This window comes from Atractosteus spatula, chromosome 11 (assembly GCF_055471065.1).
Source record: "Atractosteus spatula isolate fAtrSpa1 chromosome 11, fAtrSpa1.hap1, whole genome shotgun sequence".
In the NCBI taxonomy this organism is placed as follows: Eukaryota; Metazoa; Chordata; class Actinopteri; order Semionotiformes; family Lepisosteidae; genus Atractosteus; species Atractosteus spatula.
This window is the reverse complement of record NC_142716.1, coordinates 29,628,277-29,651,712: the sequence shown is the minus strand read 5'-3', so window position 1 is coordinate 29,651,712 and position 23,436 is coordinate 29,628,277. Positions and strand designations below refer to the sequence as shown.

Genomic DNA, 23,436 nt, shown 5'->3' with positions numbered 1-23,436 from the left:
GGTCCTCAGTTGCAGGTGCTTCCAACAACTTTAAAAGGTTAGAGAGTTTGACAGGATTTTTTTTGCTTCTCCTAAAAGTGCCTTCTGTTTGGCTTGGACAGCTTTCTATTAGCCAATAGTGTGGAAAGAGTTCTAGACTCTCCAGTGGTTTATAGTGATTTGAACAAAGTTAATGCTGCCCGCTGAAAAATGTAGTTTAGTTTTATAGAGTCACCTGATTATTCAAATGCTCTACTTAATCATAAGTAGCACTGTATTCTATTGTTTGGCTTCTTTGTGTATTCATTGTTAAGTGCTATTCCAACTTGCATGAAAACCATCGTAAATCCGAGTCTGAAGCAACGTAGAGCTTGTACAGCAGGCTCATGCAGAGGTCTGGCCCCTAACAGCTGCCTTCTTCTCTCGCTGGGTGAGTGCAGAAAGGACCCAGCTGGCACAGCTCCTGAACTCTGCCAAGGGGCGCTGCTTTCTCACCCAAACACCAGCCTGTCTGTCTGTGTTTCACACATGGATGCACTTGGGCATGTCTGAGCGGCCTCTCCTCCGCTTCTCACAGCTATAACCATCTTTAACTTCAGCCCCACATTATTCATGGGATCAGTGCTGCCCATCTTAGTTGTTTTTTGTTATCAAAAACTAATGACTTACATACAGTATAGTGGATAGTCTGATTTGTTCCCCTTTCTGTGGTTTGGATTTACAAGGTGCAAGGGTTAGTTTTGTGACTGCAAGTACTAGACTTTATTTAAAGTTTGATCTTATATACTGTATATATATTTATACAAACTTGAATGAAGTATGTGACTCGCAATAATACTGTTGCAAACACAAGCAGGGCATGAGCTTTCCAGTCATGGGAATATTGATTGACACCAGACCCTTCAACATTCACAACGTTGTATAAGACTGTGTCCCTCAAATCTGGACCAACAGGGTTTTGTCTTTAAACTGTTCCCTGCTATGGACCTTTGTAATAAGTTAAATTTGTTCAATTAAGTAAATTAGCTTAATAACCAGTTTAAGAAGTCAGCTGGAAGGAAAGCTGAAATGCTCAGTGGATCTAGAGGTCCACAGCTGAGTAACAGTGGGTTGAAGGATTCAGTGCTTATTGGTTTTATGTGCATTTTAAATTAAGGAGCTAAGAATTTAAACGAATTAATCAGTCACAATTGCCGTCTTCCCTAACTGATGAGGTAGAGTCTCATAAAACCAAAGGCTCTGGCAGCCTGGTTTACAGCATTGCAGAGATTTCTAAACACAGATTCACATAAAATTAGTCGTTAAATTCTCATATGACCTCTCGTAGGGGTCAAAAAGGCAAGTTATTCACCAGAGTGGGGAACTAACCCGTCAGAGGGGTAACTGCATTTATCTTGCATGTCACATGTCTTGGATTTCTCTATTCTCCTCTGCGTCTAAGTATGGAGTATCAGTGACAGGCTCTACCTGTAGAACATCTGCATGCATTTTTAAAGAACTGACATATTCTGGCGTATGTGAGCTCCCGTTCACTGTGTTACAATTGCTATGTCCGCCCCTGCTGTACCTTAGCTGCGTATTTTAGTTGTAGAGGCTGGCGGCTGTGTCTGTGTTCCTTAATGGACACCAAGGAGAGAGCAACTGTCTGTAGTGAGTAGTCTCCTGGTAGCAGGTGCTCTGTGGCTATTCAAACCCTGATTAGCCTCTCCTCGGTGATCTGGCATTACCTTTCACATCACTGCACTCCTGAGCCACCTTCCGGTGCCTGGGAGCACTGCCTGTGGCTGTGCTGTCCAGAGGCTGCTGGCTGCTTAGTGCAGAAGAGAGGCCGGGACCCTGTTATGGGAACCAGACAGCACAAGACTCTCCCGGCTTGGTCTCCGGTGTGCCTTAGACATCCTCTGACAGCACGCAATTTCATTCAGTCCGGCACTAGCGGGCCCCCTGGATGACCACCCAGACTGGGAGTATCCTGTCATGTCCACCTGTGGGACCCCTCAGCCCTGCGCTACTCTCTGGAATGAAGCACAGCTCCGGACCCTGGTGACTACAGGTCCTGTACCTCCTTCCCTGCATTCCAGTCACTCAGCGTGGGCGATCATCGCGGACTGATCTTCACCTGGATGCGCCCTGTTCCAGGAGCCTGGCCATGGTTATCTCTGGACAGTCTTGTTCTAGGCTGACTATGTGCCTGAGGTACAGTGAGCTGGCCACTCACCCTGGACTGTGACGCCCTAGCTCTTGGGTCTGCTACATCATTGGGTGTCCTCTCCAGTTCCCTATGAGGAGGCACCTGGTTGTAACACTATTTATACCTAAACACAACAACCACTTTGTGGTTCATTACCACTTTTCTGTGGTTCATTAAAAAATCCTCAACATCCATCCATTGAAACACTGAAAACTCCTTGTCGGTGGTATCAAATCTGTCTGTTTAATAAGAAAAGAAAACATCAGGCCAGAACATTGGAAATATTGAAATCTGATAAAATTCTGATGCCACTTCTTGTACATGCAATGTTCCAAAAATTCTTGGAAATAGGTGAAAGTTGAAGTGTCACTATCGCAACCAAAAATTGCAGGTTTTGCAAGAAATACCTTTATCATTTCAAAAAGATCCATTACTGTTTGATCTGGCCCCACTGATGGAGGTTGAGTTCATTCATGTCTGTGATGATGTAGACTAGAAGCAACCCATTTTTCATTGAGCAGTTTGGGATAGTTTTGACTTTTTTCTGACAAAAAGATCTTGATTACATCAAGACAGTCTGCAAAGTTTGACAAAACCTTCCCACAGCTTTACAATGTTTGAATTAACATTTAAGTGTGGAAAACGTCCTCAATGGCATGGATTGCGAGCTTTCCTGTAAGAACAATTGGCTACCCCACTGAAAATAATATAGTAAATAAACCAAGTGAATCTTCTTTTTTCCCTGCCACAGGGCTTTCACTGAGTAGCATGTTGTAAAGAATTACATCATTTTTTACCTTAATTTCTTCATGGCTTCGACTACTGTATTGTTGCACATGCCATTAAAAATCCCTTTGCATGCCAATAATGGCACTCTTGCTGTAGGTCGCCAACCCCTATTGTTAATGGCTGAGAAGGCAGAGAAAAGTCATAGCATAAAGTCACTGGTTTGGAATTGGACAGTCCAGCACATCTAGATTCAGTACAGCCAAGTCATTGTCCTGACTTGTTTTTAAGAGATGATATCTTTGAAATCAATAGAGATCTTCCAGTGTTTAACACACTATTAGAGGTGGCTTTTGTTCTGATCACTTTCCTGATCCTTAAAACAAGGTTTCTTCTTTAACGGACAGGACTTGTTAGATCAAGTTAGCCTTCGTTTTGATTTGCCTTGACTGTGCTACAGCTGTCCAGACAAAGTACAAGGTGTAAAGGCCAGGCTGAAGTGTCTTTCTTCCTTGGATAAGGACCTTCTGTAAGTACATGTAGCATCAGGTAATGAAAGGTAAAAAGTGGAACTGCAGCTGAAAGAACAGTTCATTCACAGTTAAAGGAGTTGGGCAATCCATTGTGGCAGTTTCTAAAGGTTGGTCAATTTCTTTATACTTCATGTGTATACAGCAGAATTAAGAATGTGAGTCTTAGGTTAGATGGCTAGAGGCAGCCGAAAAACACTCCAGAGACAGAGGAAACTATTTTACATCCCTCAGAAGGTGAAGCTGATTTCTCTTTTGTGTTCAATTTGTTTATTGGATTTTCAGGGAAAACAAAAGAATATTACATGGTACTATATATACAGTAATAAGGAACAAAGGTGAACAATCATTGTGGTATGGCAGACTTGGTAACTTGGTATCTTTTTTTAAGCAGCACACCAGATGACTGAAGGGGTCATGTCCAGCTTGGGAATAGACCTATACTACATAATACAACAAAAAATATTACAGTATAAGCCTGAAGAAGACTGAAAGTCAACTAGGTTATACCAAACGTTACTGAAAACTATTATTGACTACTGCTGTGTCAGAAGCAGGAAAATATCATGGGTTTGATATAAGTCCCTGACCAAACAGGATCAGCCAACTAATATAGGGTTTAACAACTGGTAAATTGGAACAGGCAGGCTTGAGGACCAAACCATAGAGGGAAGGGTTAAACACAGGGTTAGTCTGACCTCAGACGATTAATTATATTATGGTTATTGGAAGTGGCTATTGAAGTGTTTTAAGAATTTAGAGACAATAATCAACACCTGGCTAGCGTCCACACTTACAGTTCTCAATGATTTTCAAAGCAAGAAAGCAACAGGGGTGTTTACAGAATTGTATTAGGTCTAAAGACACACTGATCAAAGGGATAGTCTGGTATACCATGGTTAATTAAGTTCTAGGTAAATGAATAAGAGATCAACAGTTGCGGAACTGAGGATACAACAGACAGGTACAGAGAAAGGAAGGAGCAGAGAGACGAGATGGAGGCAAAGGAGAAGAAGAAGAAGTAAGAAGGCGACACAGAGAGAAAGAGGAAGGCAGAGAGGAGAAAGGAGGATACAGAGAAAGAAGAAAGTGCTAGGCAAAAACTCCTTGTCCAGATAATCCATAAAGAACAGATTTATTTGAACCCTGCTAAAAGAGTTTACCATTTTGTTGTTTTTATGAAACTGATTTAAGTGAGAAATTTTTCTCTTTATTTACCTGTGTAGGTGTTACATAGGATTTGAATACTTGGTAGCTGTTTACTGTTTTTTGGTTAGTCAGGATATAGGCCTCTGGGACACCTTGTTTGTACATTTGTATATAGCATATCTTGTATGTGGTATGTTTATGTTGTGAGTTGTTCAGTGTGTATTAATGTCATTGTTAATGAATATTTATTTAACCCATAGTGCCTGACTTATTATTATTTTCTACAAAGCTATGCCAGAGAACAAAGAAATCAGGTGCCTCTAATTATGCAGTCCACTATAATACCCACTCGGATATATTCTTGGCAAAATCTTTACAATTTGGGGGTTTATGATTAATAATTTATTATTTGGAATCTCTATCAGAGTTTTAAAACCCTATTTGGAACAATAATTTACCTGATTTCTAGGTAGAACACAGCTGTACAGTATGTGTATAGCTTTTCCAAACCACACTACTGAAATAGGACAATTGGCTACAATTATAAAAATTTAAAGAGCCATTTCTTTAATCATCTGTGTTGCAGATGAAAATTAAGACTGTTGTCATACAGTTAAAATCTCTTGCTTTCATTGTAATATTAGAACATTAATTTTACATTAAATATTAAGTAGTTTAATATTAAAAACTGCAAATCTTTTTTTTAACAAAACCTCAATAGGCTTCAGTGATTTTCATATAAAGTTCAGTGCAGTTCTACCTTAATGTGCCTTAACTCATCCTATATATTCCGTGTAGGCCCCTCAACATCTGCTTTGGCATTTAAAGTAGGAACATTTGAACAAAACATGCGACACTGACACTTTATACATGAGCGTTTCAGAAAAATGGCAATAAAAAGAAGAAACTTGTTCCATTTTCTTAAATTCATTCTGTTTTTAGTGACTAGCTTGTAATTTAGCAAACAATGCCATCTAATTTGTACTCTATCTCTTGCGGTTGAGGTTTCATGCAGGCTGGAATGAATCCTGGCTTTTGTCTTGTATGCGTGTCTGAGCCTCATCTGGGCAGTGCGCAGTCACTTTATACTTCATACCCCATGAAGACAAGATAATCCAGGCTTTGAGGCAATTTCTGTATGAGTCTGAAAGGAGCCATAAATCCAGGGTCTTGTTTGAGCTGGCGAGTGGCAGGCCGTGCTCTGGTGTGGCACTGTGGTAAGCAGCCAGGCCTGTGAGCGTTCCCTCTGCGAGCCCGCCTCTGCGCTCCGTTGGCCAGATTGCTGCCATCTTGTTCGGAGTGCAGGCGAGGACCCTGGAGCTCTCAGAGCACCGCTTGCGCTTGGCACATTGCGAACCAGCGCGACAGATGGCAGCGAGTGGGCGTTGCGCTTCAGTATTCGTAACAGATTCGGGGATCCTGAAGAAGTTAATTAGCCAACATCATGTCTTGAATTAAGAAAAGGGCAAGAGGGGGAGGGTACGAAAAACAGACATTTTCAGGGCCACTCCACTGTGATAAATCAGCAAAGGAATGTTTGATTTTTAAATGAGCATGCGGGCTAAACCTGTCTACGGGTTTCAAAGGAAAATGCATAAGAGCTTATGTTGCTCGAGCATGCTAAAGAATGGAGTTGGTTAACACATATTTATAAAGCATTTTTAAGATTTTGCACTGCAGAAAAATGATTAGTAGCTTCTCACAGTGGGTCCTGTTGTCATTGAAGGCATGGATAAGCTGGTAAATCATTATGAAGAGATGACTAAACGCCCTGTATTTGCATCAATCAAACACATTTCTGGTCATTTCCTGATAATTTAATTGTGTAATACTGTGGGGAATACATCCAATAAATAAAACATTAGGCGAACTTTTTGTGGATTATAAAAAATAGGCAACAGCTGAAGGTTGTTTAGCCTTGACTTATTGCTGAACACAAGTACACTTAGTCTTCCAAAAAGGAGACTTTGAAGTATTTTTTTTTACCTTGTAGTGCTGAAAGCATTCTCTGCTGTCAACTTGGCTTATAAGACAATATGTTGTGCAAAACCCATTGCATCAATAGTTGTTTGAAAAAAAAACAGTAGAAGAAGTCCTTAGTGCTCTGGCCTGTGATGTGCTGGGCTGATCGGTCTGTCTCTGTTTAAACATGGCACCTCAGATGGCTCTGCTCCCTGCCAGGCTCATTCAGCAAAAGCTGCCACAGCCAGGGCTGGGCTGTTGCTGGCATCTCTCCGTCATGGTGAAAGTAGATAATTATGTTTCTCATATTTCTTAGCACGAGAGCCACTGAGAGAGGGGAAAGTCTGCTGCCTTAGGAGGTGAGATAGAAGCTCTGTGGTAGGCAGATGAGGTCTCCATATGGTTGGGTAGCAAAACAGCAAACAGCGTATGACAAAGTCACATCCCTGTTAGGCAGAAAGCAAGACTCTTGCTGTATGTTTTGATGCTAGCATTGCTGTAGTGGTTAGGAATTTAATCCTAAGGGCGCTATTTCTTTAACCTCTCTGTGCTAAGGGTGCAACACATTTGTCTCCCTTCTTCTGAAATGGATTTGATCTGTTGCTGATGTTGCAAAATGAAAAAGAAAATGATGTTCAAGATGGTCGTGGGAGCTCCTAAAGAACCATTCTGTGTGTTTTTTCTGATCCTATCCTACAGAAACATTTTCTGAGGTAAAACAAAGCTAAACATTTACAAATTAACGTTAAATGTTTGATGAATGTGGGTCAACCTATTTTCGTTTGCATACCTGTCTTGTCTGCAAAAGTGAATGCCCCAGCATTTTATTCTTATAACCACGGCACTGCAGGCAGATTCTTCTATTCAACTTATTAATCTTTTCTACAATACAACCATTCATCACTGCTGAGCTTGATAGGACCCACTGGGTCCATAAACTGAGTATCACAAATTAAACCTCCGTGCTCATGTTTTACAAAATGAAATGTGCTCTAATGTGATTTGGCTGTCACAGGACCTCACTGTGTTTCTAAAGAGACTTTGAGGGGAGAGAAAAAAAAAACATTTTCACTACAGAAGAAAATGCAGGAATGATCTGAATAAGGGTGCAGTGAGAGCTTTTATCATTAGGGGGCTTCTGGATTGGAAGTGATGGAAGGGAATGTTTCCATTGTATGTTCAGATGCAGTGTGAGAATAAAACCAGCGTCAGGTGACTACCTGTGTAACCTCTGAAAAAGGAAAAGACTGCTCTAAACTTTACACAACAGGGCAGGTGTGGCGCTATTAGAAAGACTGGAACTTCTTTTCTTGTGGGTCTTGGTTGCAGTCTACACTCTAGAAAACCCAATTGTGCAGCTCAGTTACACAAACAAAATAAATACTACTTCAAATGATCAGATCTTTCAAACTTCTGTTTCAGGACTTTTTCACAGAAATCTCTTTATTGCATCATGAAACAGTAATTTATTTGACTCCCTTTGCTTTAAAGTAGTAAAGTTGAAACAATTACGATATTTCTCTTTCAATCTCATTGGGTTGATCTTTCCAGTGCCTTTAAGGATTTTGAATACTCAAATCAGGTATTATCAAAATCCTCTATGACAGTCTCTGATTAGTCTTTTCTGGACTGATTCCTCAACAGCTATATCTTTTTGGCAACATGGTGAAAAAAAATTGTACATGTTATAAATGAGGTTTTACTTTCGGATTCTCCAATTTTAACGTGCCTTAATTTAAACTCTGCTGTTTTAACTATACTGTATATTTTCTAATTTATATTGTTTTGGCACATTGTCAAGAAAATTGAAATATGTCAACATAGATATCATTTTCTGAGGTCATTTCTTCAGGCTCAGTGTTTTTACATGTACAGTATTTTAATTGTAAGTTTTTCTACCAATATTTAACACTTTTGAGTTGTCTTCTTTAAATGTCATCTTCCAGGCATTTGAACGGTCTTGGGTTTATTCCTAAATCTTTTTGATTCTACAGTGTTTACTTTTGTTATTATCTGTGGACTTGACTAATTTATGAACTATTCAAGAATCTAGATTTTTCATTATAATTTATGGTACTTTGTGGTAGTTACATAACTGATTGTCACCCTAAATTAAGCATTACAGTTTCTATCCAATAAGCAGGTCTCAATCCAAAAACAAGCATTACCTTGAGTGCTTACTGCCTGCAGTCTGAGAATTAATCTTTTATGAGGAAAGTTATGAAAACCCTCCGACAAATACAAAAATACCATATCATATGTTCAGTTTGCAACCCTTACTGCTGTTGCCTTTAGAAGGAAAAATTGGCCTACCTAGTGTTAAGATCTGTTTATTGAAGTTGGTAAGCACTGAGCATAGCTTAATCTTGAGGGGAGTGTTTAAAAATACAACAATCTCTAGAGGAAAAGAATGCTTTCAAAAAGAATGTTGAGAAAACAAACCAGATTTGAAAAAAATATTATTTATATTTGCATGACAGTAACATTTTTAGAAATGAAGGTATAATAGTTGTATTATTTTTAGATTATATTTTAAAGAATGTATCTTAAACTTTAAATTTAGGACCTATTTACTTTTGTAACTCCATTAAAGTGAGCCATTGAGTGCCTTTTTTTTCATTCAGAGCAGCTCGCAGCGGACTTTCTGATATCTTGTTTTCTGCATATTTAAATACCTCAGAATAACAGACTGTCAAATTCTCGAAAGTGAGAACTGCAAGAGTGGAAACATTTTTCTTTTTTAAAAATCGCACTAGCCTCCCTTCACACCAGTCTGAACGGGAGGTGGGAGTAATTACATCACTGTGTGTTGAAGCAGCAAATTTCAAAAGATGTGGAAATCGGACGATATTGGAGACATTGCTCATCTACAGTTTACCACCACTTAAAGAATGACCAAACTTGCAAATGTTTTCCATTTGTCAAGATGACATTCAGAAATGTCATTTCAATGGCTGACAGAACAGCACTGAAGTTATTTTTTTCTTCATTTTTAGATAATGTCATATTCCTTGACTTCCCTGATGCAAAACATCTTTATATATAGCACCCAAATGAAATCTGACTTCAGAACACTTACAGATGAAATATAGTACTGACTGCCATGTCTAAGGTCCTGCAGTACCAATGTCTGGTCAGAAAACCAACCAATCACAGTGTGATATATTTTATTGCTACCTGAACTTTCTAAAAAACTTAAAATGCACCACGAACAAGACAAGTCTCTGCTTACATGTTGGTTTGTTTTTATATAGCAGCAGAGCATTTCTTTGTCAGTTTGAGACTTAGTGTTTTTTTTTCAACAGTTCTGTGGTATTTTTATCCAACCTAACACAACATGGCCATGCTAAGCGGCCCCACTTTCCTGTGTGAATTCTAAAATAAGGCATTGCTAGTGACAGGACAATTCCGTCTTTTTTCCCAGACTTACTTTGCCCTGCCTATCTGTATAACAGACCTGTAATAGTGATATGTATGCAGCAGTACTTTCTATGACATGATTGTATGTTTAAGAAATATACAGAAGGATTTCTTGTCTCATTGGGCCACTAAAAGTCCAATGAATCACATATATTAATCAAAAAGAGCAAAATTCGAAAAACAAACCTTATACCTATCTCTTGTTTAAATGACACCAAGAAGTCACAGAACGAAAAAATATTGGGGCTTAAAATCATAAGCAGGTTCAGAGGTTGCTACTCATGTCATGTCTATGGTTTGCTGTCGTATTGACGACTTGATTGCTGATGTGCAACACAGATGTGATCAGACTGATAGTTTCAATATGAGAGAGATCTATAAGAATTCGTAGTTGGAGAATAAGTAAGTGCATAAGACTCGATATTTAACAATACATTCAAGTAAGTAAAGAATTCCTACATGTTGCTCTATATACTGTACAATTCAAACATGCTCTATACTGTGTTTTTCTAAATGGGGAAATTAATTACTCTGTGTACTTAGGTTAAATTGTGCTGGGGTTATCAAGGCAGGGAAATCTGCTCATTACAGCGATGAAACTTGGTATGTCACAGACCCGAAGACTCATTATTGCCTAGCTAGCTTTTGCATGTCCATCTGTGTTGTGATTCCATTATGCTTCTCGCTAGCTGACTCATTTTGCTTGTAAACAGTTCTGATTAATTTCATCTTCACTTTCATATAAACAGACCTTCCATGTGCAGCCTTTTAAACAGTCTTCCCCAGTCTTCCTTGTTCAGGTGTGTGAGGTGGCATGGTGGTGATTACTGTCTCACACCTCACAGCTCCAGAGGCCTGGGTTCAAATTCCAAGCCATGGTCTGTGGGCTGTGCAGGTTCTCATCCTGCTTATATGTTGTTGTTTTTGTTGCTGGGTGCTTCAGTTTTCCCACAACAAGCAAGTTCCTTTTGATTGTTGATTTGATTTTGATTTAAATTGTCACTTTTTGGGGTAGGGGATGGGTGTTAAAAGACAGTTTTTGGGTGGAGGTGGGGGTTACCACTACAACCACTACTGTGCAGGTAGAAAAAACTGCAAAATTAGGAGAATGCTATATGCATTTATATTATTTTTGGGTATGTTTGTTTTTAATTTTGGATCACTAAACTGTTAGCAATTACTTCAAAGATTGTCTTCTGTTAAATCATATATACAGTGGCCTAAAATTTCAATAAGAAATGTCACAGAAGACTTCAATAGGAATGTTGTAAAAGTGAGCATTCACTGCTACATCTTGCTGGTAATTCACTGTGGATATATACTGTACAGTACTTTTTAATTTCACTCTGATATAATTAGTCAACTCTTTGCTAATTTGCTTCCACAGTCATTTTTAATGTAGAGGATAATATTGTACATTTATGGATTTCTATTACTGGCACTTCCTCTGTAGATGGGCATGTATCCTGTCCTGTGTAAATGCCACACCAGACAATGCCATCACATGCCTTGCACTGACAGTTACCAGACATCCTCATTTAATTACTTCTTGTCCGGACTTTTTAAAACGTGTATCATACTAAAACTCTGCCATAGTAAACTAAGCAAAAAAGAGCCATTTCACAGACAGTAATTGATCTAAGGCACCAAAACTGTGCTAGGAAAGGATTTAAGGAAAGAATTAAAGACCAAGCTGGGACCAGGACTGACCCTTTTTGTGCCAAGTGAAGCTCTGAAAAGCAGCAGAAGAAAATTAACAAAAATGTAACTTTCACCACTGTGTTTGGTATGCCATGTTTTGATTTGAAAATGTCTCTCTTTGGCAGGTACTTCTAAAAACTGCAGTTGAGCTATCCTGAGACCTTGCTAAGGAACACTGTTACTGGTGTCCCTTTAACAGCACTGTGCTCCAAAACAATGTTGAGTTGGCAGCTGGCCTGGCGTAGATCAGTGTTATTGATGGAATTTGACTGGGCTTACATTTCTTTGACAAAAGTTTCCCTCAGCAGTGTGCTGCCAGCACTTGGGAGGGGGAGCGAGGGCAGTGAGGTTGATGGCGCTCCCTCAGCTGTTCATTTAATTTCCGTTGAACTTTCCAGATATTAAATTGTACTTTCGAAATCAAATCTAATATTGCTAGACAGGAAGGCGCAGTGCCGTAATTCCATTGTTGTGGGCAGCCCTATTACTGTTCCTGGTCTTCATGAACAGATAAAAACATTGGCACCAGCGTAAAATTGGTTGATGTGAGAGATTTACAGAACAATGGTTTGTCCTATGGTTTTTATAAAGTCTACTTCAACAAATGAGGTTTTTACTCCAGACACTAAAGGGGGTATTATACGTATGACTATATAATCACTTGTGAAGACTAAATGAACTGTGGTGTGGTTATGAGTGTCCATTTCAGTATCTGTAAGTGCATGCATTTATATTTCTATACACTTTATGGTTTCAGATTGAATCATTGCTGGGTGAGTACGTACTATACAAAAGCAGCTATTAATTCAAGGAATAGAAAGACACTTAAGAAATAAGGAGTATTTTCATATAAGACTCTTTGGGTATCGGGTCTTCCATCTACAAATAACCCATGTACTGTATGCAAGCAGCTTTATAGATAAATACACAGGGAAGGATCTGATTTCTAGTGAAAAGTAGAATACATATTCCTTTCCCCATGTCACAATAACAATGCCCACAATAACAGACTACAACAACTCTCAACACCTCATTTTATTGTCCCAACATTCAAAAGTACAAATAATTCAAACACAACAGTTTTATGAAAAAAACATTTACAGCAAGTTATTTTTTCACTTTTGTTTCCAGTTTCAGAAATGATCTAAACTAGCAAGGATAACATGAAGTCATTCATCGCAGTAATTAGATTAATAAGAGTAAATTAAGTTGGATGGACCGGCGTGGTCCAGTGAAAGTTTTTTTCTTTTTTTTTAAAAGTTATTTTACTTTATAGATTCTCAGATAAACAAACACATTTCAGAATAAAATGAAAATGACAAGAGCCTTTTTCCCCCCTCTACCTTCCCTCCCACACTACGGTGTAGGTGATAATTTGTTCTGTCAGCAGGTGGCACTGTTTGTCTCTGCAGTTTTAACTGGGAGGAGAGAGTGCGGAATGGGACTGGCTGAACTGTCAGAGCTCCCTGTCTGTGGCAAATCAGTATTTAAAGTCCCACTTTACCGATCTAAAATCAGAGCCCACACACGCATGTCAGAGGATAAATTCTTCCACATATGCTGCTGAGCAAGCATGAAGTTGAAACACAACAACGTAAGAAAGGTGGAAAAACAGTGTAGGCCATTGGGCTCATCTTGTTTGCTTGGTTTCTTTGATTGTAATGAGGGTCTCATCCGCTCATTTCCTGTGGACTCCAGCTAATCTCTTTCAACAAGATGATTCTAGATTTATTTCCCAACGAATATATGAAATGGGGCGATCTTACATGTAATCTTACATGGTAAACCTTACATTCAACGGTTCTTTGTGAGTCCAAAAAAATGAAACGTTCAAATTAAGTTGCGATGTCGACCATATAAGAGTCCTGCGGAAATTACCACAGCAGACTGGTACAGATCCTGTCCCCTGGGGGCCATCAGGATCAATAGGAGGGATTGGGGGATTACTATACAAAGCAGACTTGAGGTTTCTTTAGGTTTCTGAATGCAATTGGCAAAGCACGAGAACATTGAAGATCTTTTACGACTGTAGCAACACTGTTCTGAAAGATTAAGTGGTCTGCTTTGTAAAAAGAAGCTGATGTTTACAGCAGCTAATGTTGACACCCAGCATTGACACACATCCATCTCTGTGTGTGAAAATACACATATTGTGTATTTGTGTGTGGGGTTGCAAAGACTTTGCCTCTGACAAACCCTGTATTCAGCAGCTGATTAATCATTAATCACAAATAACACAATTTCACATCAAATTGGACAAAGCAGTTGGATAAATTCTTTGTAAGTAGAACAATAAGTATTGCTTGAGTGACAAAAGTATTTTTTTTCACACATCTAATGTGATAGCAGTTTCTGAACTGTGTCCTGTATACTTCACAGCGTCTATATTACTCGACAAAAAGGCTTAACTTGATCGCAGTACCCCACAAATAACTTTTTAAAGAAACTGGTTTTAAGCAACATTGTGAGTTTGCAATTCATAATGGACTGCAGAGCCTTACTGGTAACATTATTTGGATATCATTTTGAATGCCAAGAACATATTTTTGTGAACAATTATCTATTTGCATAAAAGTTTGTTTTCAAGCTCTCTGTAGTGTGGTAGGGAGGTGTGGAGTGGCTTGCAAAACTACACAAACTTATCACAGGTTATATTGAACCAGAACAACTGTTAACATTCTAGTAAGACTAAACTTTATTGAAAAAGATTTAAAGATTTTTTTAACAAGACAAGAAAAAAGCAATAGCAAATTTAACTATCAACTAGGTTATGCATAGCGAGTAACTGTTTCTAGTAATTAGGGAAGAGTGTCACCAACCCTTTTGACTTATTTTTTTGTTTTAATCTTTTTTTTACTTTTTAATTTTGATATATTGGTACAAAGCACAAACGTACTAAAAGTTTTCAGTGCACTGGACTATTGGAAGAGCCTCTCCCTTAGTCATTTTGTTCCCTTTAGCTCATAAACATCCCCCCATACCAGAATCACGCATAAACACCAACAACATAAAAATAAATAAATAGATAAATAAATAAATTCATGAAACAATCAATAAATAAATACAGTTATCTAAGCTTTGCTCGGTTTCTTTCCGCAGCGGTAAGGAAAATAAACCCAAAACATTTCCACAAGCGACGTGACAACATATTAAACAAGATTTTCTCACGAGTTTTCTAAGTAACTGAATAATCACTTTATAAAGTTGTCATATGATAAAGACGAGCTTGAACAGAAAAAACAGTGACAACTGATATATATAGGAGAAAAAAAGTAGACTATATATTATTTATTAGCACACAACAAATAAAGACACAGTTGTACCTTTTCTAATAGCTCTTTTGAAGAAACAAATACCTAGACTAACAAAACTAGCTAATTTTTATTTGATTCTGACCAAATGCATCACACGCAGCAAGTAACCTAAAAAAGTCTGCAAGCCAAAGAAAACTCGTTAAGTGATTCTAACGAGCCCCCTATTTGGTCATCCGGCTTTCCCGAAATATTATGAAAAGCCGATACCGGAGGGGGGGGCGACAATTGAAATGAACCAAAACGGCAGCCCAATTCAATGCGAACATCAAAGATTTCTCTAAACAACACATAGAACAACAAACTTGGATATTTAAGATATGTAAATCATGTTATATAGCACCTACCGCTGATCACTAAAGGAAGTTTATTTCAAACTTTATTTTTTAAGGAATTAAAACAAACCGTTTTTTCTAAATTTATTTATTACTGATATCCCATAGACTGATGACTCAAAGAAAATGAGCTGACTATGCATCTCCTTGCTTCAGGGCTCTGGGCTGTGAGGGTCTGGTAGGTCTAGGAAGACCGCTATCCCTCCCTTTTTTCCTTTGTAGAACGTCTTATATAAGACGTGTATAATTACGTGCTATGAAAAGTTATGAAGATCACCTGCCTACATCTGTTTCTCTTGATAAAACCTTCCGTTTACAAAACAATCGCCGATCCAGTTTTCCAAAAAACACACAACCTCGATCCTAAAAAGTACCACGGCAGAACGAACAAGACAAGGTGGCAATATTATTTTCCCCTAAATTAGCCAGTCAAAATATTTTTCTCTTTTTTCAAATCCAGATTCTTGTAAAAATTCTTCAATAATTATTTTTATTATTTATAAAAATAGATTTTTTTCTCTTTTCTTTTTTTCGAAACCCATTTTCAAGCAAAGAGATTTTCTCTTTGGCAACAGTGTTTTTTTTTAATTGTTTACGTATGTCATCAGGAAAAGTGAAACCAACCCTCCCCATCTTCTTTTCCCAACCCCGTGTAAGGATAGACATGTAATTTTGCTTGCAATACAAAACAAAAATGTAAATTGTTTTCTTTCAATCAAAGCTAAAGAAAAACAAGACTTATGTCATCCCTTTGACTTAAAGTGGGGTTTTCAATTTACACCGGACTTTTTTTTTAAATAAGGAAATTAATGAATGACAAACTGCATTATAAAGAGCCCCCTCCCTCCCCCTTTCAGAGAGGCAGTTATTCTAAAGACAGTGGATCCGGGTTAGAAAAATTCCCAAGTTAAGAACAAATCAGATCTTAAGAAAAGGACATTCTCATGGTTGAAATAAGGGGACCGACTTTGCTACTGTGTACACAGGGGGGAAAAAAAAGACGACAAAAATCCTGCAACATCACAGGGTTTCCAAATTATGATTATTTTTTTTTTATGGTAATACTTAGGCAACGTTGGCTTATAGGTCCAAGGTTATAATATAAGCCATTTCCAGTCCTGTTTTGCGTTTTTCCTGTTTTGGAGTTGCTGTGTGGCAGCTTTTGGGGTTCACGACTTGTGGGTCTTGTTGGTTTTGAAGGAGACTTGCAGGACGCGGTCGCCCAACCGGTAGCCGTTGAGACTGGCGATGGCCATGGCCGCCTCGTCGTAGTTCGTCATGGTAACGAAGCCGAAGCCTTTGCATTTGTTGGTATTGAAGTCGCGGATCACCTTGACGTTGTTGACCGCTCCGAAGGGCCCGAACAGCTGCCACAGCACACTCTCGTCTGAATCCGGAGACAAGTTGTACACAAAGATGCACCAGCCCGTGCCTGTGTGTCCAGGAATATTCATTCCCACTAAGCTGGTCATGCTGTCAATGGTGATGGGAGAGAACCTACACAGAGAAAGGGAAAAATGGTAATAAGGTAATGACTTCACCAGACAAAACCTCAGCTTTAAGAGGTCTTTGGTTTTATGGTCTTGTTGATCAGTACATTTGGGCCACATTAAGTCAGTTATCACATTTCCAATAGCTTTTATAAAATATTGCTATAATGGTAGCAGTACCTCTTGATTTAATGGAGACCTTAGTTAAGGTAACACTCTCATTTTACAGCCTGAAAAGCTACCAGGGAAACTAAATCATCCCTAAGCCTCAACACAAAGACAAGTCAAGGTTTTCAGGTCATAACTACTAGCATTTCTCAACAAGGGACAATTCTTGTAAGTACTGATCACATCTCAAGTTCAAAACCGACATGCTGATAAAACTAACCTCCTTGCTGCCTTGAAATGTTCAGACGACCATTCTCTGTTATACTTTAATTTTTGGAAAGGAAAGTGCTAGCCATGCAGCTACACCTACAGTGTACTGAGTAAAGGCACAATTCTTGATGGGTAAAAAGGAAAATGTATGATTAGTTTTGTTGGTGTTGGTGAAAAGCAAGGTTTTCGGTAATTATTGAAATAAGGGGACTCTCAGAGAGCACTGGATTTCCTGCAAGGTGAAGGAGAAGCAAGGCAAATGTCAGAGCAGCTGGTTTTGTTTAGCTACAAACCCCCATGAGGGGAGCTGTGAGGAAAGACTTTGAGGGAACAGAAGATTCACTGGGGACTGGGGACAGACACTGCTATACACAATCAGGTTTGATGTAAGTAGTTTGATTCTAGAAGCAGTTCTACTGCCTGTAGATTGTATACTTTTGCCCACTCCTGTCAGACCAGCTAAAGTGTTACTGTATGTCTTGTGAGTAAAATGTCAGTTTCTTAAAAAGAGGCCTGGTGTTTACTGCCTGGATTCTCACTTTTTCCACCTCTTAGTTGTTAATTGTGGTGCCTTCTATCAGAACATTTGCATGTGTTTTTGTCAAAGAACCTAGGATGTAACCCTCTGTCTGATTCGAAAGCTAGTAGCTTTAGTTTCTTTGCAGAACGTCGGTAGTGAAGTTCACTTTAAGACTCCAACAGGAATCTTAGTGTGCAAGACATCTTGTCACAGTAATGGGAAGTCTGTTTCCAATCTGTCAGAGGTTTATAAAAGGTGAAAGCACACCAAACGGATTGCTCTTTCAATGGGCTAAATAGACACCTCTAATTCTGAACCTTTTTCTTTTTATCTCCAATAAAAAAGACATGACGATGAGGTTGTTACTGATTCTTTAACATCCTTAACATTCAATAAATAAGCAGAACAAGAGCAATGTACTTTTAATAAAGATGATACTTTAACTTTTGATGATGAATTCCATTATCAGTGGGGATTTGCAGAGATTCCTATTTAATACCAATTACACCTATTTTAGATTACAGAAGCTGTGAATTACACTGATTATCGTCAAAAAGTGACATGTGAAAATGCCTTCAAAATAGGATAACAGGATCGAAAATCCTGTTGTGTTGTCTTGTGTAATGTCAAGTACATTAAACTGCTACACGGTGGGAGTCAAATTTCTTAACCTGGGGTTGTACCATCTCAAACACCTGTCTGCCATTATTTCAATACCTCTACTGTATTTTGTAGGTATACTGTGAGTATAGCAGCTCTTCATGACAGCTGCTACAGTAGTGATAAGGCTCTTCACAAGGGCTGACTCCAAAGTGCTTAGTGCAAAATACTGCCTGCAGCTTTGAGTCACACTACAGCAAGCTTGGGTTTTCTTCTAATATATGTTTATGGAACCTAAATTACAGGAACTCGCTGAAACAAGGCTTTCACTCCTTAAAAAATCCAATTCTTTGCAAACTGAGCATATGCCAGATATCTCTGAAAGCCCAGTTGACTCCAGTTAATTGCCTTCTGATGAAAGGAAATTTCCACTTTAAATAAAAAGGTAGATTGTGCCAGTGGTTCATTTCCTATGCCACCATGTTAAAATTACTGTAGGCATTACAGGGATTCCTTTAAACAAAATTTCCTCTTTATTGCAGATGTCTCTGAAGTACTCTTTCCTATTTATGTAAGGGTGTAAAAGTCAGGGTGATGTACACTTTACAATTCTGCAGTGCTGCCTATGGAGGATTCCACCCACTCCCTGCATTCATCCTTAATACAGCGTGTGCAGCTAATCAATAGCACAATCCTGTGGAATACTCTTGTGGTTATTGGTTTGATTACTCAAAACATCAGTGTTTGTGATAGAAATGCCCTCTGTAGAGTTCAGGGAGAAAACCTGGCACCAGCTCAACTCCAGAGACAAGTGGAGTGTGGACAGGCCATTGCAGAGCTGACTGACATCTTGGAGTTTTGACAGGAAATTAAGATTAAGCTCGCCATTCTTGGACTTATCGGCAAAAATCTGTTTCGCTATCGTCATGGCTTGAACAGTTTCGTCTGTGCACTTAGTTTACATTAGACTTGATGTAAGGAATGACATTAAATGTCAACTACTGAATGGAAAAATTAACTACTGACACTTCCATGTGAGGTTCGTGGTTTGTCCTTCACAGTTTTTTATAAACTGTGAAAGATATGTAGGATTTCTAAGTGTGTAAATACTGTAAATACACTTGGATCCAGAACTAGTGTTCTGCACCAGTGGCTCTGTGGCTAAGGCTCTGCGCCTGTGGCTGGAAGGTTGCCGGTTCGTATCCTGTGGCTGGCAGAGGAATCCTACTCTGTTGGGCCCCTGAGCAAGGCCCTTAACCCCAACTGCTCCAGGGTTGCTGTATAAATGGCTGACCCTGTGCTCTGATCCCAAGCTTCTCTCCCTGTCTGTGTGTCTCATGGAGAGCAAGCTGGGGTGTGTGAAAAGACAAATTTCTGATACAAGAAATTGTATACTGTATGGCCAATAAAGTGATCTATCTCTCTTTAAAGACATCACTACTGAGAGAAACAACAGTAAGGACACTGAAAATTAATATTTCATTTTTTTAATTTCTTTCTTTTTCACATGATGGTAATTTGTTTTTATGTTAATGTTTTTTTTCTTGTAGTCTGTGTTGTTTTCCAAATCTACAATCTAAAATAACCTGCTTATGAAAGGAGTTTTAAAACATTGTGTAATTAATATAAATGAAAACACTACAGACCACTGCAGCTACAGATGGTGCTCAAGAACACTTAACACAGACTGTAGCTTTCTGGTTTTTAATTTTATATTACGCTTACAATTGTTCAAAGTACCCTAGAATTTAAAGGATTTTTTTAAGTTCAGCATTACTGTAGTGTCTTTTTCAGATTTCAAATGTAAGCTTTCATTACAACAGTGTATTGCATTCTCTGCCAGGCCAGAACCAGGCCTTTATTTTGATCTATTGACTTGAAAGGTAGGAAAAGTGTTGCATAGCAACCAGTGTGGTGACCTACAGCATAGCCATTCTCTTCCCCTCATAAGTGAAGCATATATTTGTAACCTGTTTTTGTTAATTCATTTTGTCTTGACTGGGTGTTCATCAAATGAAAATTAGATAGGTCTTCCTTTCTTGCCTTGTTCTTTCACTTTATGCTAACAGAGTATGATGAGCAGAATATTTGTGCATTATTCTCTGCTGTTTCAATACAACATTGTTTTTAATTATTTAGAAACTTTTGTGTATTTATCTTATTATTTATTTGAAACAGCATTAACAAACTTATATGATGGTGAGATTTTTGCCATCATGCTAAATTAACACTTATTTGTTTCTTATAAGAAGAAAACAAACAATTCAGGATAAAATATTTTCACAGGTTTGTGACAAATCTTTTAGGACCCTAATTTAAGATTTGCTTTTATTTTGCAATGTTAGTAGTTTTGTAATTGAAAAATCACAATTACCAATATGGCCCTAAGAGTTTATAAACATTTTCATCATTGTGTGAGAGCTCCACATTACAGTATTAACTGATTGTGGACAGTAGTGATCATTATGAAAACTGATTTTCTCTATTTGTGATTTTTTTATATTATAAAACATAAAACCTGTTATTTTCAAATGTAACATTTAATAAAGGAAAAACAAAAAACAGCTGTTTCTACAGCTTAATTAAAATACTACCATCAAATTTGAAGTAGAGTGCTAAGGCAAAAAATGCAAAAAGCAGTCATATATAAAAACAGAGCCGTTTTTCTGCGCTTCAATTAATAACATCAGCAGCAGCAAAATATGAGGGAAACCAAGTGATCAGAGTACACAAAACCTGCAGAGAAGCCAAAATTTCTTGCAGGGATCCACGTACACTCAGGTGCCACTCTCAGCACCCCCTACTATGAGTACTGTATATGTGAGCTGACCAAGACTGAGAAATGGGCAAAAAGCTTGTGCCAAGTCAATTAACAGTGCCCAATAATGACACATAACATTTCAGGCTATTTGATAAAAGTGCATTGGCACTCAGTAAGCACAAAATTAACTTCAGTTCTTGCTGAAATGTGAAAGACTGTGTTAACTTTCACGATTAAGGTGGAACTCTACAGTATACAGTAGCAGACTAAAAGCGAAATGTAATAATTCATTTAAAATAGGTTGGAGTTTAGAGTACAGAAAATTATCTTTGCCAATTTTTTTTTGAAAACCTTGACAGAAATATTAACAGCTAATCGTGAGCCAGAAAGACTGAAGTTCAGAGGAGGTCCTGTGGTTCAACTGCCTCCAGAGTATCTGACTCCTGCCAGCCCAGACTACTGGACATTATGGCAGCTCCTCCATTCTTTTCAGATCTTTCTGTCTACTGTTCAGAGCTGAGGTTATATCTTCTGTCTGTGAACACTTAGGCATGGTACGCTCTAAGCTGGAGAATTGAACTGCAGAAAGTGTGAGTTCACACTGTGGGACACTGACAGGGGGTATTTTTTTTCACTTGCAATCACACAGCAATTTAGGCTCCATATGAAAATTGAAATCCAACTTGAGCTGGGCCATAGCATGACAGTCAGATGCATTGTATTACAGAAGACACAGGATCAAACTTGGTGTTTTCTTTGTTCTCTGTTCTCCAGTAAGATATCTAAATTAAAGTAATCCGGACTCTTTCTTGCACTTTCCTGAAATGCCTTCGATCAATGCATTTAATTATTTCGAAGAGGTCACTATCCATTGTATTAGGTTTGTACTTACGTACAGATATTAGTGATTTCCACACAACTGAGTTTAAGAGGATTTCCTTATTTTTCTTTTAAATAGCTTCTTTTAAGTAGCTTTTCTCAGTACAGTGGTTCTATCTCAGCACTGTAGACATCTTAACTTTTTATCATATTTTTTTTCTTCTCCTTTGCATCTGTAATACGATTATTATTGTTGTTAAAAGCGGAACATGGATTTGCTAAAAAGCTGTGTGACTTTATGGAAGACCTACATCAGTGGCTTCCCTGGGGCACCTGAATCCATTGGGGGACACCTGAAAATAAGAGCTACACACAGGAAATAAATCATATATACAGAAAACACGAGGTGAATTAAAAAATAAAAATTCACGGTATGACTAAATTAAGCAACTCAAAGACTGGTAAAATTTGAAAACAAGTTTTTCTTTTGTTGGTGGGGGTGTTTAAAAACAGGTTGGGGGGGGAGGTGAAAAACAGATCTGAACTTAAACAAAGGCAAGTGACTTTTAACATAAATGAAAAAAGGAGAAGAATAATTTTGGCAACATGGACATCTGGCAGTTGGTGAAGTTTTAATTACCTCTTTACGCCATAGGCCATATTAAGCAAATTGTCCAGCCTGCGAAGAGAAGGAGGGTTCTGGGGTTAATGTCTCGCAGATGGTAGACTCACTCAATGGAACTAATGCTACATCTTTGCCTCAGTCAAGAAGATAAAAAACATTCAAAAACGGGCCATTACACCGAGCACCACCAGCAGACCGAGATCATTCAGGGGTTGAAGTCACACTTGCAAAAACAGCAAAGCAGAACTGAATACAGAAGTTCACTGCATGTCTTCATGGACACTGTACCAGCCTTAGTTTTAGTTTGCTGCATTTTGCAAGTGTATTACAAAGTGGGTTTCCAGCACGTGTTTTACGAGATTAAGAGAGATTAATCACTTTATCTACAGACTTAACCCACATGATCAGTTTTAACAGGGTTAAACATGTAGAAATGAGGAGTCATTTTTCTAAAAATGGGAGAGAGAATATGGACTATGGATTGTGAACATGCATGCATGTACACAGTGTCTTTAGGAGTCAGAAATAAACTGTGGGGATTTGAAAACAAAAAGAAAGCTGATATATTGTACAAAAGTAGAAGGTTTTGGGATTATCATAAATCCTATAATCATCAACCATATCATAATCATAAATCTGAAGTCTTTAATTTTTTGGCCATTGAGACCCACTGTATCTGTGCAAGGGTTATCAGAAAGACTTAAAATACCGTAGATGATGGTGGCATGCCAGTTTTCAACTTTGGGGGGAAAAAGCAATTCTAGTGCAAAAATAGTGCAGTATCAACCTGAATGTTTTCATCAATTTCCCTTCGGGATCAATAAAGTCTTATCTTATCTTATCTTAATGTCAACTGTACTATATCAATGCAGTTCTGTGTAAACAGACTTTTATTAATTCCTTATTTACTTGGGTGCCACTTTTATCCAAAGCAACTTA

General features: G+C 38.3%; 1 protein-coding gene across 2 annotated transcripts in view; it reads right to left on the bottom strand.

Annotated features, from left to right (window-relative positions):
• Nucleotides 1-15,741: 15,741 nt before the first annotated feature.
• The window catches only part of elavl4 (ELAV like neuron-specific RNA binding protein 4), a 72,446-nt gene continuing 64,751 nt past the window's right edge, over nt 15,742-23,436 (bottom strand). Inside the window, exons 7-8 of one of the 2 annotated variants that reach the window (XM_088926749.1) lie at nt 22,513-22,551; nt 15,742-16,801 (exon numbers count right to left, since the gene is read on the bottom strand). In XM_088926749.1, the coding sequence (XP_088782875.1) occupies nt 16,474-16,801; nt 22,513-22,551 (367 nt within the window). In that variant the 3' untranslated portion in view covers nt 15,742-16,473. The remainder of the gene's footprint in view (nt 16,802-22,512; nt 22,552-23,436) is intronic. The other variant, XM_088926750.1, reaches the window with a different exon arrangement.